The sequence below is a fragment of the Plectropomus leopardus genome, chromosome 21, assembly GCF_008729295.1.
Source record: "Plectropomus leopardus isolate mb chromosome 21, YSFRI_Pleo_2.0, whole genome shotgun sequence".
In the NCBI taxonomy this organism is placed as follows: domain Eukaryota; kingdom Metazoa; phylum Chordata; class Actinopteri; order Perciformes; family Serranidae; genus Plectropomus; species Plectropomus leopardus.
Window position 1 is genome coordinate 3,390,286 of NC_056483.1, and position 23,547 is coordinate 3,413,832.

The window sequence follows — 23,547 nt, forward strand, 5'->3', positions numbered from 1 at the left end:
TTTAAATCAATTACAGCAACAGGAGAACAGAAATGAATAGTCAAATGTAACTTCCAAAATGCTTTATGCACAAATAACACTCAGGTAATATTGTTTCTTTTTTTTCTTCTTTTTTTTTTTAGAATAAAATGATATTGGAATAACATTTACACATCAAGCTGACGAGACTGGGATCTCAATCACAATACTACTGGAAATGTAATTTATGCAATCCAGTAAGGAACATTCAAGATGTCAAAATTACCATGAGCTACCGGGGATAGTGCTGCAAATAACGTCTTAACATGCACTGAAACGTAACACGAATGGCCATTCAAATTTTGGGAAAAGAAAAAAAATAGAAAAATGGAAAACTAAATATGTGCCTCAAAAAGCATTTTGTACACAAGTCGTGTCAATTGGACTATTTCCCACCTTATATACAAATAAATAATTTTTCCAGGGATAGCATTATTCCCAATAGCTTGTTACCTCAACCTTGAACAATGTGTTTGCTAATTTAAGCTGAGTGTAATTAACAAACACAGCACTTTCTGTTTGTTTAACTATCATTCTTAAACATCTTATAAGCCATAATGCATGCAAATTCTGTACATTTTAGCTCAGTGTAATAATGATCATTGGGCATACATCCAGAGAATACTTCATATTTTTAATGAAACTTCAAAGCCTGAGCAAAGTGTTCTGTTTCTTCCAAGAACACAATAAAAGAGCAATGAGCAACTTCTTAAGAATGACCCAAAATATAGCAAGAAAATAGTTTAAGTTAGAAAAAAAATTCTTGAAAAACTGAAAAATAAAAAATAAAAACAATAATTACAACAATATACAAGACCTGAAAAAAGTGCTAAATATATAAAGAGATAGATTTTTTCTGATAAAATTTTAAAGATCTTATAATAATTATAAATGCATGTTTCTGGGCATTTTTTCGCTAATTTCCAAATGTTTTCCCTCTTTCTTTTCCTTTTAATATTTTTCTTGTCATGTTTTACTTTTTTTTTCATTTCTTGCATTGTTGCTCATTACTTTTATTGCATGTTTTTGAAAGAAACCAATTTTCTCAGGTTTCAATTGTTTAAATACTTTTAATGGCCATCTGAATGCAGCCCAAGAACGCTCATGTCAATCCAGGTTTCAAGAACTTCACATTTAACAGCTAGCTGCTGCCTGCAACTTAATATTTAACAGGCAAAAATTTAAATGAAATTAAATAGAACTTTTCTAAATCCCTACGAGAAGTTACGCAAATAAGCTTTCGTCCAATAATGTCAACAGTTCCCTTAAAATTAGCCTTGTGGTTTCGTACTTCATAATGAGTCCCACAGCAGGGAGCTTTCTGACAAAGTAAGGCACAGTGACCAAAATAAGTGGATGCTTCTGTTTAAAAAAAAAAAAAAAAAAAAAATCATAAATAAAACTGGAGCGTCACAATAAAACTCATAAAACAAACACTGAGAAACCCGCGGCGCTTCTTTTCTTCCAAACACTTTGCAGTTAGAGAATTCTGTCAGCATCACTGAAGGACATAAAAAATGAGGCTACGAGATGTACATCGGGGCAAACATGAATACCGGAAGAAAAATGTATCCGTAATAGCCGAGTGAATGTTTGTGTGCTATTTTACATACCGTAAGAACAACAGACACAACCACAGTCCAACATGAAAGTTCTTCACAACTTTAAAAATAGTAACATTTCCTGTATCTGCACAATTCCAGACACCCGCAGTGAACACTATCGACCAGCGTTCTTCACCAGGCGTCTGATTTCATTAATATACAAGCCCATGAGTTATGTGCTATAAGGTGTTTCATCTCGTCACAGCTTGAAAGTCTGTGTGAGAGCTGATCCTTTGTCTCCGCTGCTTTTACAGGAGCTGGTCCATCCTGCTGTGAAAGACTGCTGCCTGTTAAATCAATCTGTATATTCCAAAACATCGTGTCAGGTCATCAGTCTTTGTAGGCTCTCCGGAGGGCCGTTTGGAGTTGAACTCAGGGCAGAAAGAGGGAGGATGGATGTAGAAGTAGGTCTGCTGGAAAGGCAGTCTCAGGTTCAGCATGCGGACACAGGGAGTCCAAATGCAAATCAAATTGAGCAAGAACAGATGAGAGTTGCATATTGAGGACGACTGTATGCCAGTGTTGTGCTTGGGCACTGGGACAGGATGGAGATAAGGTAGGCGAACATATGGGTGGGAAGGATTTCAGGGCACACAAGCCACTAGAGGCCAAGCTAACCCTCATCTTCGCTCTCCTCCTCCAGGGCCTCCTCGAACACCCGCTCCGGTAGCCTGAAGCATTCCTCGAAGAAGTTCACCAGAGACTGGCTGAGGTGCTGCCTTGTTGCTTCGCTGTGAATGAAGTGGCCTTCATCTGGGTAGATCTGAGACACAGAGAATGGGTGAGTGAGACACTGACATGTATCACAAGACCGTTTATTATATTTTATCATCAAAATATTTGGGGAATCAGAAGAAAACTTTATCTCTTTATCTCCCACACTAACAACAACTCCTAAAAATCTGGTGTGCAGTGAGGCTGAATTTATTGTGTTGAGTCATAGTAAAATTGTTGAAAAAATTGTTCTGGCGTAGAATGCTTTAAACACTTCAAAAAGGCCATAGCATAGGATGTAGCAAAAATGGCCAAGAAAACAACAAAATAACATGTCCAAAAAATCCACTGAAAATGCAATACTATAGATTGGAAAAAATGTCAAAAAATGACATGTCCAAAAAACCATTTAAAACCACATAAAATAGCATGCCGAGACATGCCATAACATTTTGTGTTGCAAAAACGGCCAAAATCACTATAATAATGGATGTTGGGAAAAAAAAGCGAAAAAACAAGGCTAAAAATGTCAAAATGTCCCAAAAAAAGGTGAAAACACCTCAAACAGCATAAAATACCTTGCCAAATCTCACCATAGCATAGCATTTTGCAAAAAAAACAGCCAAAATCACCATTAAATGTGATGTCCAAAAATCCACCAAAAATGTAAGGCTATAGTATGGCAAAAATGTCAAAAAATGCCATTTTAAAAAACTGCTAAAACCCATTATAAACCGCTTAAAATAGCGTGCCGAGACGTCCTATAGCAAAGGGTTTTGCAAAAACCGCTCAAAACACCATTAAATAGCATGTCCAAAAATCCTCAAAAATGCAAGGCTATAGTATGGCAACAATGTCAAAAAATGCCATTTTTAAAAAACTGCTGAAAACCATTTAAAACCACATGGAATAGCGTGCCGAAACACGCCGTAGCAAAAAGTTTTGCAAAAACAGCTCAAAACACTATTAAATAGCTTGTCCAAAATTCCACCAAAAAAAAAAAGCAAGGCTATACTATGGCAAAAATGTCAAAAAATGCCATTTTCAAATAACTGCTGAAAACCATTATAAACCCCTTAAAATAGTGTGCCAATACACGCTATAGCAAAGGGTTTTGTAACACAGCTCAAAACACCATTAAATAGCATGTCCAAAATTCCACCCAAAAAGAAGCAAGGCTATACTATGGCAAAAATGTCAAAAAATGCCATTTTCAAATAACTGCTGAAAACCATCATAAACCGCTTAAAATAGCGTGCCGAAACACGCCGTAGCAAAAGGTTTTGCAAAAACAGCTCAAAACACCATTAAACAGCATGTCCAAAAATCCACCCAAAAAGAAGCAAGGCTATACTATGGCAAAAATGTCCAAAGATGCCATTTTCAAAAAACTGCAGAAAACCATTTAAAGCCACATAAAATAGTGTGCCAAAACACGCCGTAGCAAAAGGTTTTGCAAAAACAGCTCAAAATACCATTAAATAGCATGTCCAAAAATCCACCCCCAAAAAAAAAGAAGCAAGGCTATACTATGGCAAAAATGTCAAAAAATACCATTTTTAAAAAACTGCCGAAAACCATTATAAACTGCTTAAAATAGCATGCCGAAACACGCCGTCACGAAGGGTTTTGCAAAAACAGCTCAAAACACCATTAAATAGCATGTCCAAAAATCCACCAAAAAAAAAAGCAAGGCTATAGTATGGCAAAAATGTCAAAAAATGCCATTTTCAAAAAACTGCTGAAAACCATTATAAACCGCTTAAAATAGCGTGCCAAGACACGCCGTAGCAAAAGGTTTTGCAAAAACAGCTCAAAACCCCATTAAATGGCATGTCCAAAATTCCACCCAAAAAGAAGCAAGACTATACGATGGCAAAAATGTCCAAAGATGCCATTTTCAAAAAACTGCAGAAAACCATTTAAAACCACATAAAATAGTGTGCCGAAACACGGCGTAGCAAAAGGTTTTGCAAAAACAGCTGAAAATACCATTAAATAGCATGTCCAAAAATCCACCAAAAAAAAAAGAAGCAAGGCTATAGTATGGCAAAAATGTCAAAAAATGCCATTTTCAAAAAACTGCTGAAAACCATTATAAACCGCTTAAAATAGCGTGCCGAGACACGCCATAGCAAAGAGTTTTGCAAAAACAGCTCAAAACACCAATAAATAGCATGTCCAAAATTCCACCCAAAAAGAAGCAAGGCTATACTATGGCGAAAATGTCAAAAAATGCCATTTTCAAAAAACTGCTGAAAACCATTATAAACCGCTTAAAATAGCGTGCCGAGACACGCCATAGCAAAGAGTTTTGCAAAAACAGCTCAAAACACCAATAAATAGCATGTCCAAAAATCCACCCAAAAGGAAGCAAGGCTATACTATGGCAAAAATGTAAAAAAAAATGCCATTTTCAAAAAACTGCTGAAAACCATTATAAACCGCTTAAAATAGCGTGCCCGGACACGCCATAGCAAAGGGTTTTGCAAAAACCGTTCAAAACACCATTAAATAGCATGTCCAATATTCCACCCAAAAAGAAGCAAGGCTATACTATGGTAAAAATGTCAAAAAATGCCATTTTCAAAAAACTGCTGAAAACCATCGTAAACTGCTTAAAATAGCGTGCCGAGACACGCCATAGCAAAGAGTTTTTCAAAAACCGCTCAAAACACCATTAAATAGCATGTCCAAAATTCCACCCAAAAAGAAAGCGAGGCTATACTATGGCAAAAATGTCAAAAAATGCCATTTTCAAAAACTGCTGAAAACCATTATAAACCGCTTAAAATAGCGTGCCAAGACATGCTATAGCAAAGGGTTTTGCAAAAACCGCTCAAAACACCATTAAATAGCATGTCCAAAAATCCACCCAAAAAGAAGCAAGGCTATACTATGGTAAAAATGTCAAAAAATGCCATTTTCAAAAAACTGCTGAAAACCATTATAAACCCCTTAAAATCGCGTGCCGAGACACGCCATAGCAAAGGGTTTTACAAAAAACGCTCAAAACACCATTAAATAGCATGTCCAAAAATCCACCCAAAAGGAAGCAAGGCTATACTATGGCAAAAATGTCAAAAAATGCCATTTTCAAAAAACTGCTGAAAACCATTATAAACCGCTTAAAATAGCGTGCCGGGACACGCCATAGCAAAGGGTATTGCAAGAACCGCTCAAAACACCATTGAATAGCATGTCCAAAAATCCACTCAAAAAGAAGCAAGGCTATAGTATGGCAAAAATGTCAAAAAATGACATTTTTTAAAAAACAGTTGAAAACCATTATAAACCATGTAAAATAGTGTGTCGAGCAAAGGATTTTGCAAAAACACCATTAAATAGCATGTCCAAAAATCCACCAAAAAAGGTATGGCTAGAGTATGGAAAAATATCAAAATGTGACTTGTCCAAAAAAACTGCTGAATGCCACATAAAGTAGTATGTCGAAACATGTCATACTATATGATGTTGACCATCATTACGTAGCATGTTGAAAAAAACGACCAAAACAACATTTTATAGTATGGCGAAAATAAAAATGTCAAAATATGATATGGCATAAACAACAGCTGAAAACTACATAATATAGCACGTGGAAAGGTGTCATAGTATAGAATATTGAAAAAACAGCCAAATACATCATAATACAGCACTTTAAAATATGACATGTCAAAAAATGGCTGAAAACAACATAGAATGGCCTGTTGTGTCACATCATGACATGTTGTTTTATCATGTTTTTGGCAATTTTTTGAACATTCTATGCTATGTCATTGTATAGTAGCTCATTAAAAATGTCACGAACAAATTTTAATGGCCATAGTATATGTCACAAAATTTCATAAAAATTGCCAAAAATAAAATAATGATGTAGTTTAAATTTGCATGAAAATGTCATAAGAAAGTATGTAATAAAAAATGGCATAAAAATGTCCTAGCTTAGCATAATGTGAAAAAGTGCTTACAAAAGGTCATAGTATATCATGTCACATTGTTTTTTATTATTATTCAAATGTCATTCTATAGCGTTTCTTTGCAAAGCAGGTCATAGTACAGTAGGCCATTTAGTTTTTATAAAAATGTCAGTTTAGTATGAAATGAAAAATGTCATTAAAAAGATTTCATTATTTTTCTTGGTTTAACAAATTAATTTAGCACTAAATTGGTATTATACTAAACCTTTGGTGTTTTTATTTAACAGGAACATTCTGAATGAGTTATCATTCTTATATGGGTTGACCTTAAGTCTATTAAAGATATGAGAAACCAGGTTTATGCATGTATGCACAGTAACCCGTCGATCAGTCCGAAATAAGCTCCAGCGAACATTCAGCTCCAGTGCATTGTATCCTAATTGGATTAGTCCTGGTGTTAATGCAGGATGCCCAAGAAGGTCTCATAATCTCATTATGTGGAATGAAACCATTGTGAGGGCTAATCCTCTGCCTGCTGTGGGATTCCACTGGGATCACAAAGCTTCCGGAGGTTGGAGAAAAACTGAACCAGGCAGAGGAATTGGATCAGCAGACGATGTAATTACAAGAAAGTGAAACTAAAACCACATACCTGTAAGGTATAGTTGGCCTTCTCATTGATGAGCTGGGCGATGAATTTTGCTGTATGTTGGAAATGGACCTTTTCTGGAAAAAAAACAACAATATATAGGCTGGAATGTCAGAAACCTTCATGTTTTATATAACAATTAAAAAATGATGCAAAGTTTTAAACTTCCCTGTCGTACCATCAGCTGTTGGATGAATAATGAGAAACTTCTTATCCATGAATTGGGATGCTCTGTGTGCTAAATTTGCCATCTGGGGAGTAATGATGACACACAGCAAAAGATTAAAAGAAATGAGATACTATAGTAATTATCAAAACTGGAATTTTAAACACACTAATTGCAATCAAATCTTACTGTGTATGCCCTTGGATCGGGTTTAGGCAGTCCAAGATATCTCTCTGAAAATGCAGAGGCTGCAGGGGAAAGAGGGTTTCAATTAATACTTTGACATCAATATTAAATCAAAACGTCACATTAATAACACAATTCATTTGTTATTTCTGTCTCTGGCCATTTGGAAGGAAATAAAGTTCGCTTTCCCAGGTTATTCTCCTCCGTATGCAAATGTGTTCACCCATCTACATATTCTGTAGTCTTGAAGCTGTTGCACCTTCATTTGCAATTCCAAACTTATACAGTGTCATGGCATGTCTCTCACCCCCCCTGGCAAAGCGAGAGAAATCAAATTGATGGGAAATCAGTCACACCGCAACGCCCAGCTCCTCCTTAATTTGCAGTTTCCTGACTCGGCGCAGCTACAAGAGCACCGTCTCTCCTTCGCCGTCACTCTCCTGACACCCACAATTCTACATTTCACACATTTCATTCTTTTGGTAGCTGAGGTGAGGCCAGTGTAGCTAACTTTGTCTGGTGCTGTTATGATCGGGTTCTCGGTGTATCTGCAGCATCACGCTGATGAGGTGAATATGCCGTTTTATTCCTCACACGCGGAGAACATGCAGTCACGGAAATAACTCCCAGCTGCAGGGGTAAAGGTGCGATATTTGCAATCTCTTTTTCCCTTTGAATACTTGCCTGAGCCTGAATGATTATGCAGAGATACTGTTTGTTTGCTACATGTAGCAGAGACCATATGTAATCTTGATATTAAATATATGCAGTATACAGAGACTATGGCTTTTTGCAGGCTAGAATACAGATGAAAAAATTCTTAGCCAAAAAAACAGCTTACCGTATAATTCAAAGTCGGTGATCGGTGATAGGACAGCGCCACACTTTACAGGGGATTCCTCACCGCTCACCAACAGGCTGGTGACGTAGCCTCCATACACCTGAGAAACAACAAAGTGCATGTAATCACCACTGGTGGAATGTAGCTAAGTGCATTTACTCAGCAACTGTACTTTTTAGAGATACATAGTTCTCACAGAAGAGCCACACTACAAATATATGATGATCTGAGTGTGGTACAATTAAAAACTGTTTATACAAACATATATGTATTCGAGCAGTATTCCTAATGAACTCTCTAGCTCCAAAAACTTAATATCTATATATGGCATTAGAAGTTTCATTGTGGATTAAAACTAAAATAAATTCATGTCTGGGAAACCCTGGATAACAATTTTACTGCACAGTAAGTACTTTTACTTTTTATATTTCATGTGCATTTTGCTGATACTTATACATTTACTATAGTTAAGGATCTGAATATTTCTGCCACTACTGGTTATCACGTGGCCTGGAGAGTAAAGAGGACTTTTTTTTGTACCTTTTGAACAGCCAGCATAAATGTAAATAATGGTAGAATGGGTTATTGTGGGTGCGCCTGGTACTTGAAGAATGTAAAAATCTATTCTTTGCGTTAACAAAGACATGCATAAGTCTTTCAGGTTCACACTGAGACTTTTCTTACCTTTCCAAAGGCTCCGACTCTTGTTTTGTCAACATAGGGCTCTTTCAAAAGAAAACTGCAAAAGATTAACATTAGTTCTAGTTAGCAAGCACAATTCTCACCATAACAACTGAGGCTAAAACATACAAGATGCTTTCAGCAGTGGTGTTTTCAGGGAACCTTTAATTATGCAATGACTACTACCATAACAACTACTCTTACTACTAGCAGTTACAGCTTATTGCTTCAACAACTAAATGCTGAAAATAAAAGACAGATATTTTTGAAAAAGAGCAAGTGATGTGAGAGGATGTTTGCTAGACTTATTGTGATGTGTTGAATAGAAATTCAAAAGTTTAAATGTCTTGTATTGAACATATTTCATTTGCAGATGGGGCCACTGAGAAGTTCCTTTTTGGTAACATAAATGGCTTCATGTAAAACAAATACTGTCTCATAAGGTATAAGAACCAGCTTAATCTAGCTATCCTCAAATACACTGTTACACATACAGTACATTGTGTCACTTCCACTGTTAAGAAATCAGATGGAAAACTCATTTTTATAGAAACGCTGTTGTGAGACAGAGCATGTCAGTGGTGTTGGAAAGCTTCTATAATGCATGTTTTGCTGAAATTCTGAACCCCGAGTAGATATTCATTGCATGTTTACTCTAATGTCTGTTAAATGTTTGATAAGACAGGATGAAAATATCTCATACTTCAGTGCATCCTTCTGATCCTGTTCTTCGTACACGCCCAGTTTCTTCTGGATCCGATGCAGCAGGTTGGTGCCCTGGAAGCCGCTGCCTCGGCCGTCACAGCGCACCACGATGGCACCGAAGCTGCTCACCAGCACCGTGGCCCAGTCCATGTGAAACTGCTCCGCCACCATCTGGCCACCAGGTGTCCCGTCGCTGCACAGACATATGCACAGACAAACTGATCAGAACAATGAAGACTGTTACATGCAATACTTGCTTTCCCATCTCATGTCAAAATACAAATGTAAAAAGTTGCATGTAAATTAGTTTGTGTCTGTTTGTAACCCCAACAAAATGATCTCCTCATTTGCGTAAAAAGTGCTTGTCAATCATATTTTTGTGTGTGTACTATTTACCGTGTATATCTGTGATCAACATTGTGCAGGGAAAGCGCTGCAACATCAGCAGAAGAGGGAGGCAATATGAGGATGAAAAAAAGCTCAACATGTTGTATGCACAGGTGGCTGTGGTTCAGAGGTAGTGCAGGTTGTCCTCTGGTCAGAAGGTTGGCGGTTCAATCCCCACCTTCTCCATTAAACAAAACAAAGCATCCTTGGGCAACATACTGTACCCCAAATTGCTCCCAATGCCATGCCATCAGAGCATGAGTGTATATTTATAGTTAGTGGGTAGCAAGTGTTACCATGCATGGTAGCCTCAGCCATCAGTGTGTGACTGGGTGTATGTGACATGTAGTGTCAAGGCACTTTCAGTGGTCAGAGGACCAACAAGGCGCTAAAGTGCAGTACATTTACTATTTACATAATTGAATTAATCAATTTCCTAAAAAAAATGATTGGCTCAGCATAAACTCTTTCATAGTTTACATAACTTTATTTGCTTATACTTTCTCCCCACATTTTACTTGCACTATTTTATGTGTGACATTCAGGTTTTGCTTTTGCTTGTGAATTTTTGTTTCATATGTAAATACAGAGCATGGTTAGAGGATACCTGAGGCCTAACATTTTAGTTGATGAACGCCAACTGCTTTGCATATGATAAAAATAAAGCACTTGAACTTTCCCACTGTCTGATTCTTTGAGACCTGCAGGTGTTTAAACTGGGAAAAAATAGAGAGTGAAAATAAGACATGCAGAGCACAAAGGACCAGATTGTGAAAATATTAGCTTTGAGTTGCAGGCCTGAGGAAAGAAATGCTAATGCAAGAACAGAGTGGACGGGAGGGTAAGTTTTCCCATTCACAGAGTAATTAATATCCAGCTAGCAGAGCAACACATCTTCAGATTAATATGTCTGATTAAAACTCTGTTCAGAAAGTCTCCATCAATGAGGACAGCCATGTAAGGTCAGCACTGCTTATGGGCTCATACTTTTTTCTCTGTGTAAGTCTGTGCAGCAAATGTACTGTAAACAATGTGTGAAAATGAGTCACACATACACGAGCAGGAGCAGAGGGTAGTGTGCTGTGTCCTGGAAGCCGGCAGGTTTGAGGATCTGCATCGACAAGGCTGAAATACAGATGCAAACAACTGTTATACAAAACCAAATACAGTAAATGCTCAACAGATTTACTTACCCACTAATCTGTCACTTTTCAAGCTGCTGAAACATTTAAAGGCAGGGATGTTTTATTAACTATCTCACTGATTTACTTGGGAAGACTTTCTTCGCATAGCATTCAAGTGCTTGGGTTGGCTTGGTGTCCATGCTTGTGTGAGGCAGTGCAAAACTACCATTTTTATTTTATATACATTTGTCACCATTCAGTGATAAAGTACAGATTCTGTACCATATGCATGTAAAAAAGACGATACAGGAGAGGGTGATAAAGGTAAATTTTTCATAAACACAAACTGTGACATTAGGTCACAGGGCAAAGAATTTGGGGACCACTGCTGTTAAGATTTGCTTCTTACGTTAGTACGCAATGTCTTTGAATTGTGTTTATTTATCTGAAAGTTTTTTTAAGTTTGAGTTTCTCAACCATCATTTTATTTACAATCCATTAATGTGACTGTGGCTGTGACACATACTGTAATCGTCCATGTTGATCTCCTTGTACTCCACTTTAGGCATCTGCATGGAGTCCAGGGTCAGCCTCAGGTTCTCATTGATCTCCAGTTTGTGTACTTCTGCAATACCTGTAGGGAGCATATGAATAACCTAATAAAATACCAAATTATGCTGTTTTTACATGGCTCATGACAATAAATATTGTGCTTATATTTCCATTTATGGAGCTCCACATATGGAGCGATTTATTAAAATTCCTAAAAGAAAGCAGTTGCACACAATACCAGAGTCCCTCATCTTCCTCACTTTCAGCATGAACTCAATCAAAATACAAACCAAGTACAGTGAAAGCTGAAAAAAAAGATAAAAAAAAAAACAACAAAAAAAACCAGACATGACTGCTGCAGCTGAAATTGACCTGGATTCTCTCAAGGCAAACTTCATGCCTAAAGAGGTTGTCCTGAATAGAGAACTGGCTGTATTTATTCCACAGCTACAGCTACTTTGTGCAACACTTAACACCATCACCCTTGGCTGCCATGGCTGCTGGAGTCAAAGGGGGTGTAGTGAACATCATATGTTGGAATTGGTTTGTGTAAACGGTCGAGAGGAAAAGGAAAGAAATCCACCACGGCTGCCAGACCTGCTCGTACTGACAGACTCAGATAAAACCTGACAAGCTGATGGAGGAAAACTTCAATGAAACCCTCTGAGAGGGAGCAAGAAAGGAGCTCTGCCTGGACTATACGTGCATATTTATATTGGTCACATTAGCAGCACAGCACAAGAAATGGCAATGCCGGCCGGTTGGTTGACTGAAATATCTCAACAATCACTGAATGGATTGCCATAAAATTTAGTGGCGGTGTTTATAGTCCCCAGCAGATGAATCTTACAAGACTAGCCTTAGTGATCCTCTGAGTTTTTCCCTACAACCAAGGCGTTAATATCTGTATTTATGAGTGAAATTTTCTGAACATCTATTGGATGGACTGCAATGTAATTTGGTGCAGACATTCATGGTCCCCAGCAGATTAATTCTATCATACTTTAAGTTTTTCTCTGACTTTTTCGCTTGGACTAAGTTGATATTTGTATTTTCATGTAAAATTTCTTGAAAACTTTTGGGTAAATTTGGTTTAGACATGCATGTCCCCCCTGTTCATGTTGAATTCTAATAACTTTTTTGATTAACTTAACCTCAAGCGACATGAACAGATCAAAATGTTAAATAAGTTTATGACTAAACTGCTCCAAAACTAATGACAACTTCATGAGCTGCAGCTGTACTTTTTGTTTATTGCTAATTGTATGATAACATGCTCGAAATGAAAATGCTGATATGCTTATGTTTAGCAGGTGAACGAGGTTAGCTCCATTGTACTGGAGGAAGGCAAACATCTATGTGGCCAACAACTCCAACACTTGGCAATTCACACCAAAACAATTAGACTAATAAGTATTACAGTATTACAATATGCATTACAGTTAAGAGGAAAAATGTGTATTCTGGATTTGGGAGTGAACTGTCCCTTTAATGTCAATTTAATTTTAAATATGTCAGTGTAGAAAAGTGGGAAAGTATGGTAGGAAAACATTATTGGTCTTGAAAAACACGTAACAGCTGAGTACATCAAATAATCTACACTAATAACATCACAACTTCTTTTAACATTGTCAGAGCAGGGACTTCATACTGGTCGAAGATGACACTGACCATAACACACACACACACACACACACTGTTGTAATCAAATTACAGTATGCTGATATTGACATTGGGCAGGTCATAATTTAATGAGGACATCCATTGTGAAGAGTAATGTGATTACTGCCATTATGCACGACTTGGCTCGCAGACAAACAGTGAGTCAGTGCACAGGTGGTCATTCTGCAAAGGAAACACTGTTGTCTCCTTCTGACAAGGTCGATGTCAGTGTAGCTATTATGCTACTGCGCGCAAGGTCTCTGGTTACTTCTTTAATATAACTCAGAGTCTTGTAAATGCAAATTTGTGATAGAGTTGTTGGAAATACTCACTCTCTCTGTCCTGCGTCTCACTTTCCGCGTCTCTCTGTGTCTTGTAAACAGCTACAAATGGGATGTCCCGTCCTAAAGAGAAAATCAGAAAGTTTTATTGTCATTTCAAAAACATCAGTGAAACATCAGGAAATGTTGAGGATAATTTCAGCTTCTTAGGTCAATGTTTTGGGGCACTAAAGTAATGACATACAGGTACAATGCTATATAGTTCCCTTCACCTCCCCTTCAGAAAAAAAGAACAAAATGGAGATACAAGATCTTTTGTCTGTTGAACAAAGAGGCAATTCTTTGCTTATCTGATTCATATAATGCACTGATTAAACTAGCTTTTCCATATCTAGGGCACAGACAGAGGTGAAGTCCCTAATATTAAACCCCTAAAACCCAGGATGGAAAAGGGACAGCAAATGAAGTGGTGGATGCACTTAGCAAATTGGGGCCACGGCACAGGAACATTTTGGTTGCGTATGGTAGAAAGTACACCAGCTCATTCCTCCCACTCTATTTCCTTGTGGTAATGATATCATAGACTCATGACATAAATTCGTCTCGGCAAGCTGTGAGGACAGAGGTGGACTACAGATGTATGAGGTGCAGGGCAATTGAGTGTCTGTGATTTCCGGGATCTGAAGGAAGAGTTTGATAGCATTAATGGTCATTACCTCTTTGATATGACTTGATGATCATTTAGAGTGATTCAGAGGTGATCGAAACAAAAAGTGTTGTATCAGAGATTAAAAACTGAAGCTAAGAGGCTTTGAGTCAACCCGAAATCAGAAACATGAATCTTTTTAATCATTTGGGCTTGATTTTTGACTGTGAAAGTGCTCTGACATTTTCCTTGAAAAGCGCTTGCTTGTTCTTCTTTTATTGTCATGGCTAGCAGAGAATCTATGCATGCAGGTATTTCCATTTTAAGGTACTTTATATACTTTATACTAAACTAAATTTCGGTGGGGAATGCACTTTTTAATACATTAAATTTACCAGCTATCGTTAGGATCAATAAAGAGAAAATCATAAATCACAGTATTCTTGACCAAATATCTCAATACTAATGCGATGACTAGTGGTGCTTTCACAAAATACTTACATAATGCAATTTTTGATGAATAATCATCAGTACTGTGGATATAAAGTGGTTAAAAGCAAATAATAGAACTTCTACAACAGTGTGGTAAAATCCTAAAATGAAATTACTGTAATGCAGCCTTTAATATGTGCAAACAACTCTTATACTGCAACAGAACAGAGAAGCTATGATTGCAACACACATAGAGGAAGTGCGACTTAATTCTCTATTTAGAGAGCCATTACTCAGTTTTATCTATAGTGAATAGCGGTTTGCCATTATATTAATGCTCTGAATGTTGCATACATCTCCTTTAAGTAAACACAATTTACAACTTCACTGTTAAAACAGAGTCCGATGCGTCCACATAACATGAATAATTTGGACATAGACTTGAGTGGAGCTAGAGGGATGATACAGCTTAGCTCAAAGTGAGGAGGACATGAGTCAAAGCTACTATGTTAGCTACCTTGGCAGTTAAGCAGGAAATGACTCATGTTGTGGCTAAAGGAGCCGCTGATGTAGTCACAGCTGTTGGACAAGGCGCACGACAGACAGCGACGGTTGAACGAGCCAAAAGTGTCCGCACTATGGAAACAAAGAAGAAGATATTACATGTTTTGCAAACATTTTCTTTTAATCTAAATGAGCAAAATGTAATCTACTTCTAAAATAATAATAAAAAACAGAGACCAGCTGTTACCTGTACAAATGTCTTCGCTTTGGCCCATCCTCCGTGCTTAAGAAATATCTATATTAAGAGAAAAAAAGAATGCCATAGCAGCAGTTTGAATTTAGCCACCATATGTAATTTTTTGTGAGTTTAGCAGAGCTGTGTTCACCACTCAAGCACACATAAGAAGTGCACAAACTACTTACTAGAATAGATGTTTCATAAATGAATGATGGGGTGGGGGGGGGATCCTTTTAGAACAGAAGTAGGGCAAATCTTACCCCTCTGGGAGAGTTGTCTTTTTGGGTGAGTTTTTAAAGCCAGTTCAGCACTTGGAACAATGAGTAATGTGTTTCTATATATGTTTGTGTGAACGCAGGTGTGTACATGTGAGATCATGTTAGTCACATCACAGTTGCCTTGTGGCCTGGATTGTGGGTGTGAAATTATCTAGGAGTGACGGGGATGAGTCACAATCCTCATGGGAGCAACAGTGACGTGGGCGTTTTCACATCGAGCACATTTAGAACAGTTTATTGTGTGGAAACTGTACGAGCTGGAAGAAGAACACGAGGCTCACCACAACAGATCATAGCTGCTGCCTCAGAATATAGCAGCAGTGCTATAAACTACTCACAGACTATAATCAGTACACATCTTGGCAATAAAGAGGGTCATTTGTCTGCTGGACAGCAACAAACAATCTGCTTCACTGTGCTCTGTCCATGGTGCTGAAGCATTCAAAGGCAAATAGAGAGAGACCATGCATACAGTCATGGAAAAAATTATTAGACCACCCTTGTTTTCTTCAATTTCTTGTTAATTTTAATGCCTGGCTCAACTAAAGGTACATTTGTTTGGACAATTATAATGATAACAACAAAAATAGCTCATGAGAGTTTAATTTAAGAACTAAGAACTATTCATTTTCCATGGTTTTCTTGATAATAACCAGAATTACTTAAATTCTTACATCAATAGCTATGGCATCGTACCGCCAAAAACACTACTTTTAAGCATTCCATGTTTTCTTTTCTGTTTGCTTTAAACACATGATACACACAAGAGTTAATACTTGATTGCATAACCATTGTTTTTGATGACTGCAGCCATGCGTCTTGGCATGCTCTCCACCAGCTTCTGACATTGTTCTGCTGTCACAGCAGCCCATTCCTGTTGGACAAATTCAAACAAATTTTCTTTGTTTTTGGGCTTGTGGTTCTCCATTTTGAGTTTGATGATTTTCCACAGGTTTTCAATTGGATTAAGATCTGGTGATTGAGCAGGCCAAGGCATGGTGCGAATGTTGTGGTTCTCCATCTAGGCTTTAACTGACCTTGCCGTGTGGCAAGGGGCATTGTCTTGTTGGAAAATCCAGTCATTCGAGGCAGGAAAGAGTTTTCCAGCTGATGGAAGAAGACTGTTTTCAAGGGTAGTCCTGTACATGACCTGGTTCATTAGGCCTTCACACAATTGCATTTGCCCTGTTCCACTCAGACTGAAACAACCCCAGATCATGACTGATCCACCCCCATGTTTTACTGTAGGGGCTAGACAGTCTGGGTTGTAAGCTTCTCCAGGCTTCCTCCTAACCAGTAAGTTGGCTGGAGTGGGCATCAATTCAAAATTGGATTCATCACTGAAGAGAACCTTAGCCCAATCATCAACAGTCCAATCCTTGTGGTCTCGAGCAAAGAGTAACCGGGCCTTCCTCTGCCTTTCATTGATGAAGGGCTTCTTGCGTGCTCTGTGTGACTTCAAACCAGCTTCAACAAGTCGGTTTCGAACTGTCCTTGCCGAACAAGTCACATTTCTCGACAGTGCCCACTCATTTTTAAGGTCCCTGGAGGTCTGACGACGATTCCTGACACAGGAACGGATGAGTGCACGGTCATCTCGTGGGGTAGAAAGACGTTTCCTGCCACGGCCAGGTAGCAATTTGGTAGTGCCATGTTCAGCTTGTTTTTTTTTTGTTGTAATGAACGGCTGTCTTGGAGATCTTCAGTTTTTTCGCTACCTGTCTCTCACTCATGCCAATTTCCAGCAGTGCCAAGATGGCTGCCTTTGTGGCTTCACATAATTCTTTTGTTTTAGGCATTATGTGAGAGCTGACAACTTCTGAGTTGTGCTACGGCTTGAATGTAAGCAGGAAACCACTCTAGGCCTTTGCATGTGCAGTGCTGCTTGTGACATGAAATGGCCTCTTATATACCCTGGGAATCAATTAAGCTTAAGAATGTCAAATAGGACATAAAGTATTATGTGACCAGCTGCATTTTTTGTTGTGTTCATTGTATTATACGTTTAGTGGTACCAGATATTAGAATGAACAAGAAATTGAAGAAAACAAGGGTGGTCTAATAATTTTTTCCATGACTGTATGAATGCCTCTGTCTCTCTGTCTCTGTCCATGGTCCTGAAGCATTCAAAGGCAGGGAGACACGAGCTGTGTTTGAAACCGCTCACTCACTCACTCACTCACTCACTCACTCACTATTCTCTATGAAGCGTGTATTAAAATAATGAACTATATGGGGAATAACTGAGCGAGATTTTGGACACTACCTTGGAATTTTCTTCCTCGGAAATACACAAATGCATTACATTGTGGTGTAGGAGAGTAAAATGTGGGGTACATCCTATGCACACTCAGATTTATTGATGAAATTAACCGCTGAGAATTCAAACACAACCACAGAATGGCGAACACACTACATAGTGCACTATTTCCATTATAGGGAATGGTTTCGAACACATCTACAGAGAGACCCTGCATGAGCATGCCTCTGTCCAAGGTGCCGAAGCATTGGAAAACAGGGAGGCTTTATTATGGATCCCGTCTCTTTTCTTGGCAAGACACAGCCAACACATCATTATGAGTAATTAAATTTGTCACCAAATAAATAATTAAATTAAATTAAATTAAATTAAATAACAATAATAATAATTAAACTCTTCATGTATGTTTTGTTTGTAAATATCTGGAGGCTTGACCAGGGCTGGAGAGGCAGTCACAGCCAGTGAGAGGACAGACAGGGCCTGTGGGGCATGTTAGAGGCCATTCATGCTCTAGCCAATCACAGAACAGCAGAGATGAATCTGCAAATAAAGTCAGTTGGATCTATAATCCTGTGGCAGAGAGACACTGAGAAAACTTGCATAATACTGTGGAAGCTCTGTTTGTCCCTGTCCATGGTGCTGAAAAATTAAACCTACTTTCATTCTTTTATGCAAACCTAGACCAAGTTAGTTTTGCTGAAGAAACACCTGTGCACTTTCTATAGATGGGTTTTCCTTGTCATATATTCAGCTAATGTGGTCTTGTGTTTGGAATAACATGATTTACAATTAAAAAAAACAACTTTGAGACGCTTTGGAGTATTCTTAGAGGTGTCCAATAAATGAGCTAGTGCTGCATCTGCATGACTGTCTTTAACATGAATGAAACAATCTGTACCTTCTGAACATAAAACTACTACAGAATACTATTATACTGCTTTTAGTGTACACTGGGTCAATGTTGTTGGTTGTTTGCGGATGCTCACATCAATTGGCTGTCCTCATTATAGGCCAGGACTTGGGTGACATCCCAGTCTCCAGATGTGATGGACTGCAGTGTGTCTGTACTGGTGTTGGGCTTTGGAGAAAAAAAAAGAAAAGTAAACAAATGTGGGTAACTTGATAACATGATGCTATGAATACAATAAAAGTTGTGATTTTATTGCTTTAACATGGAGAGAGAAAAAAACTCAAGCTAGTGAGCAACAATAAGTTCATGTTAGTGCAAGGTTTAGCTATGAACTGTCTTTTGAAATATTCTGACACTTGCTCTTCTACAGCTTATAAAACACACTCTAACCACTTTAAAAAGCTGTTATAAGGATTACATATCAGGAAAAACAACACTAAATAATAAATGTAATAAATGTTCACCGACTCTTAACAATACTGTACACATAAATATGCTCTGACCTGGGAGATGGACATGGAGATGTGGAAAAATTTGCCCCTGCCTCCTTGAGGAATGGCGCGGGTGAAAAACAGCTTCAGGCCATCCTTAGAAAACAGAGGTTTCTCATTCTGAGGACACAGAGAAAAATCACACAAATCTTATAATATAAAAAGTCAGTATAAAACACAGTTGAATCTAATTGCTGTGCCATGCTGAGCTATAATCAGGTAAGACTTGAAACACAATCTAAACTCAGTTTCAGAATTTACGAGCTAAATACAGGTTTGTTAGCAAATTTCATAAAAAGAATATTGCCATATTTCCTAAAACTGTCACAGTATCTTGACAGTAGTATATCTATGAGACAGATAGCCTATGAAAAAAATCATGGTCCCCTTTTCCTCATAGTGCTTTAAGGTTATTTGGTGGAATTTTTATGCCCCGGACGCCTTGTTGGAAACAGTCAAGCCGAAACCAAGCACTGCACACCTGCTGGATCACATTCTCATTTTACAGCGAAACAGTACACTAAAATGTGTTTCTGGAAACATTTGAGGTGAGAAATAGGCAATGTAGTAACAGAATCTTGATTCATATTTGACCAGTGATGCCTTGTTTGACCGCAGTTCACTAGCAGATTTGATAAAAGTTTCTCCTCACCTGTCTGTGCAGCCATCCTTCACTTTCATCCTCATGTTTCTGTTTAAAAAAAAAAGGGTTGACAGGTTTCTGTTAGTGTATGGAAAAAGCCCAGTGTCTCTGATACATATAGCATGCATAATATACACATATGGGACAGACCTTTGTGCAGACCCCGGTCGTGGCCTCACATAGTGTCAGTATAGAGATGTTCTGGGCTCTGTTCAGCCAGTTGATGGCCAGTTTGGTGGTGGTGGCCCATTTCACCATGGTCACATAGTACTCACTTACAAACACACACACACAAAAAAAGAAAAATATGACTAACTAGTTTTACATTAAAAATACTTAGAATCGCGTTGTGGCAGGGTAAATGAGCAGTCACTGAGACAAATATGTTGTAAAATAAGACAAAATGTGCAAAAATGTTTCCATTTACTGATTGCATATTATGAAAGATTTTTTTTAAAGAGGAATGAAACATAAATGATGTCTTGCAGAAAAATTGAGATATTAGAGCAGCATATAATGAGCCACAGTGCTGATGAATAAAATATTGGGCATGAATACAAACAGAGCAAATAGGGGCATTAAACTTAATGGAACTAAACACAGGACCACATTAAGTAAAAATGTATCACTGGAGGAATAAAATGTAAAGAATCTCTGCAGGATATACACAACGACAGGACAAACTGATACAAAGGAAATTAAAAGACAGCATCCAAAATGGAATACATGCAGAGAGATTACATGCGTGAGAGAATATATAAATATGAATTATGTACATTTCTGGAGCAAATGCAGAAGGTGTAAAATGTGCATCATTTGACTGATGGATTGGTTGACAGTTTGCATGCCTCACCCCATCCTGGGATCATCAGGTCTCCTCATCTCGATGGTGTGAAGAGGGCCATTAAGGTTCACAACATACAGAGTGATAACTGGGTTCTCTTCACCAGCCTGGGCGTGGAAAGAGGAAATGATTTATATGATATAACATCTAAAAAAGTGATACACCCTCAAAATATTTTTAAGTTTAATTCATAACAAAATATAGTGATTCACGCGAGGATTTTTAAAAAAATAATTTAAGTATACATAAGATGCCAAAGTAGGGGGAAAAAAACCCATAAAAATAGAGCTTGTTTATAAAAAAATGTCAGAGGGGGATCCCCCGCATGCCGCTACAGAGGTCCTAGCTAAGCCCCTAATGTCCTAAAATCCTAGTAATATCCTAAAATCCTATTAATGTCCAAAAATCTAAGAAATGTACTAAAATCCGAGAAATGTCCTAAAATCGAAAAGAAAATATCTATTCCAAAGTGTTGAAGATAACATTTTTCCACCTTTGGGTAGTGGTACTCCTTCCCCATAGGGTAGGGTGTGCCTGTAAACATGGGCAGCTCCATCCTGGGCACCAGGGTGTCATTGATGGTGGCGTACGCTAACCTGGCACCATCTGGAGACCACCAATGGGCAATATGGGACTGGAAAATTTCCTCTGAAAGAGTAAGAGCAGAACGACAATCAATCATAATGACAGGGAATAAAAAAAGTCATCCAGCAGAGACAAAAGTTAATTATATGGTTGCAGGCCAACAGAATCACGCTGTTGTTTCTTGTCAGGGTTAGAAATGAACAGGTGTTACAGGGAGAAATTTGTTTTGATAAGTATAAAATGATGTATCATTAATACTTCTCCTTGTAATGCATTGCTCACTGTTCACAGAAAACTTATTCATGCATGAATGTTGGCCATGGTACAGGATTTATGGATGTTAAGTTGAGCAGTTTTTGATTACAAAACAGTCAGCAATGCGCAGCTTCAGCACTAGTGTCGAAGTCCAAAACTATGGCGGCATATCACTGAGCAGAATTTCCCTCCTTGCGCGCGCGAAAATGACATCTGTGCGCAAAGGATCTAGCTCGCGCGCGAGCGAAAAGGAGATCTGCGCGCACGGACTCAAGCGCTCTCTCTCTCGCGCGCACACTAAAAAGATCCGCGCGCGCAAATATGATCCGAGCGCACAGAACCATATTTGGGTGCAGAATATCTCTGCTCGCGCCTGAGAGGAGAAAACCATGTCCTGAGCGCGCGCAGAATCTGATTAACTACCGTCAGAGCTCTCCTGCTCTCCAGTTTAACCTGCTCGCTCGCGAGGGGTTTTTCTTTTTGACACTCAGTGGGCGTATTTTGACAGTGAGAGGGCGGGCCCAGTCGCAGCAGTAGCCCTTATTGCCCAGGTCACCGGCTGGGGAAATGCAACAAAGACATTAACGCAGCAGTAATATTTATCCAAAAACATCAGATAGGGAATATTTTACTCCACTATCAATACTTTGACTATTGTTATATGATATGTTATTGTTACCATTAATGCTGTGCATCTCTCCCCCTCTCTTTTCTTTATGCCATAACTGTAATTTAATTATTATTTACAACATCTATTGCACATCTGTTCCTCCTGAAAAAGGGATCCCTTCTCAGCCGCTCTTCCTGAGCTTTCTACCATTTTTTCCCTGTTATAGGGATTTTATGGGGAGTTTTCCCTAGTCGATGTGAGGGTCGTAAAGTTGTTTGCCATAAAACCCTCTGAGGCAAACTGTGACTTGTGATAATGGGCTTCAGAAATAGAATTGTCTTGACATAACTTGACTGCATAAACTGTATATATGCCTACCGTCAAATCCACCTCATGTTCACAAGTCTTTCATTTTATATTTATTCCAGCACCTTTTGTACTGTGAACCACTGCACTACTGTATTACTTTTTACAGTTTCAAAGTGTCAGTAGTCAAATATCATGTATGTGTATACTCACACTTACTAAGCCACTGAAGCCGATACTGAAAGTAAGGTTTTTTAGTGTACAGCTTTTACTTGTAGTGGAGTATTTTCATCGTGTACTAGTATGTGTAGTTAAATAAAGGATCTGAATACTTCTTCCCCCACAGCTCACATCCTAATGTTATCTTAAGTCAAGGCAATTTACTTAAACGTGTATAACATGTCAGGGACTGCTCAAATAGTGCCAAGACGTAATTTTGATCAACAGTGTAAAACAAGACAACCAGTTGCATTCAACAAAACATTTTATTTTAATATGTCAAAGGAGTTTGAAGATACATTTTCTTGAATGAGCAGTCTTTGAAAAAAAACACATCAACCTCCAGCAGAGAGAGAGAGAGAGAGAGAGAGAGAGAGAGTGAGAGAGAGGGATAGCAGAAAGCGGGCCAGGAAAGGCATACATGTATTCAAAATTACTATTTCACTCTTCCACTAGCTGCTTTTACAGCAAGTCCCATTTCATAGGTAAATTACGCTGCCAGCAAAGACCACAGCTGAAACCAGGTTATGGATGAGGTATTAACACCTCATCCCTGCAGCCCTGCAGCCCTGCACCGATGTCCAGTCTGTTCCTCCACCCAGGGACTCCATCTTCTGATGTTGATGGTGACAGATGCAGGTCTGCTGTCACCACTGCTGACAAACGTCAGACTGGAGACAGAGACACACACACACAAACACAGTTTTTTTTTAGCAGAATATATCATAGTATACATTTTTTACAAAGATAACAGAAAAAAAAACAATTATGTCAATGTCCAAATCAGAATATATTATTGATCCCTGAGGGGGAAACTGCGGTTCATTACAGTTGCA

The 23,547-nt window shown here is 38.3% G+C and overlaps 1 protein-coding gene across 1 annotated transcript in view; it reads right to left on the reverse strand.

The window, feature by feature from the left end:
• Positions 1-2,171: 2,171 nt before the first annotated feature.
• The window catches only part of dpp6a (dipeptidyl-peptidase 6a), a 114,445-nt gene continuing 93,069 nt past the window's right edge, over positions 2,172-23,547 (reverse strand). The window contains exons 9-26 of the mRNA XM_042510414.1: positions 21,230-21,384; positions 20,746-20,843; positions 20,043-20,166; positions 19,902-19,940; positions 19,262-19,369; positions 18,835-18,926; positions 15,320-15,367; positions 15,086-15,204; positions 13,542-13,613; positions 11,522-11,629; positions 10,927-10,996; positions 9,483-9,677; positions 8,783-8,837; positions 8,099-8,198; positions 7,261-7,319; positions 7,084-7,156; positions 6,909-6,982; positions 2,172-2,385 (exon numbers count right to left, since the gene is read on the reverse strand). Coding sequence (XP_042366348.1) covers positions 2,236-2,385; positions 6,909-6,982; positions 7,084-7,156; positions 7,261-7,319; positions 8,099-8,198; positions 8,783-8,837; positions 9,483-9,677; positions 10,927-10,996; positions 11,522-11,629; positions 13,542-13,613; positions 15,086-15,204; positions 15,320-15,367; positions 18,835-18,926; positions 19,262-19,369; positions 19,902-19,940; positions 20,043-20,166; positions 20,746-20,843; positions 21,230-21,384 — 1,739 coding nt within the window. The 3' untranslated portion in view covers positions 2,172-2,235. The remainder of the gene's footprint in view (positions 2,386-6,908; positions 6,983-7,083; positions 7,157-7,260; positions 7,320-8,098; positions 8,199-8,782; positions 8,838-9,482; positions 9,678-10,926; positions 10,997-11,521; positions 11,630-13,541; positions 13,614-15,085; positions 15,205-15,319; positions 15,368-18,834; positions 18,927-19,261; positions 19,370-19,901; positions 19,941-20,042; positions 20,167-20,745; positions 20,844-21,229; positions 21,385-23,547) is intronic.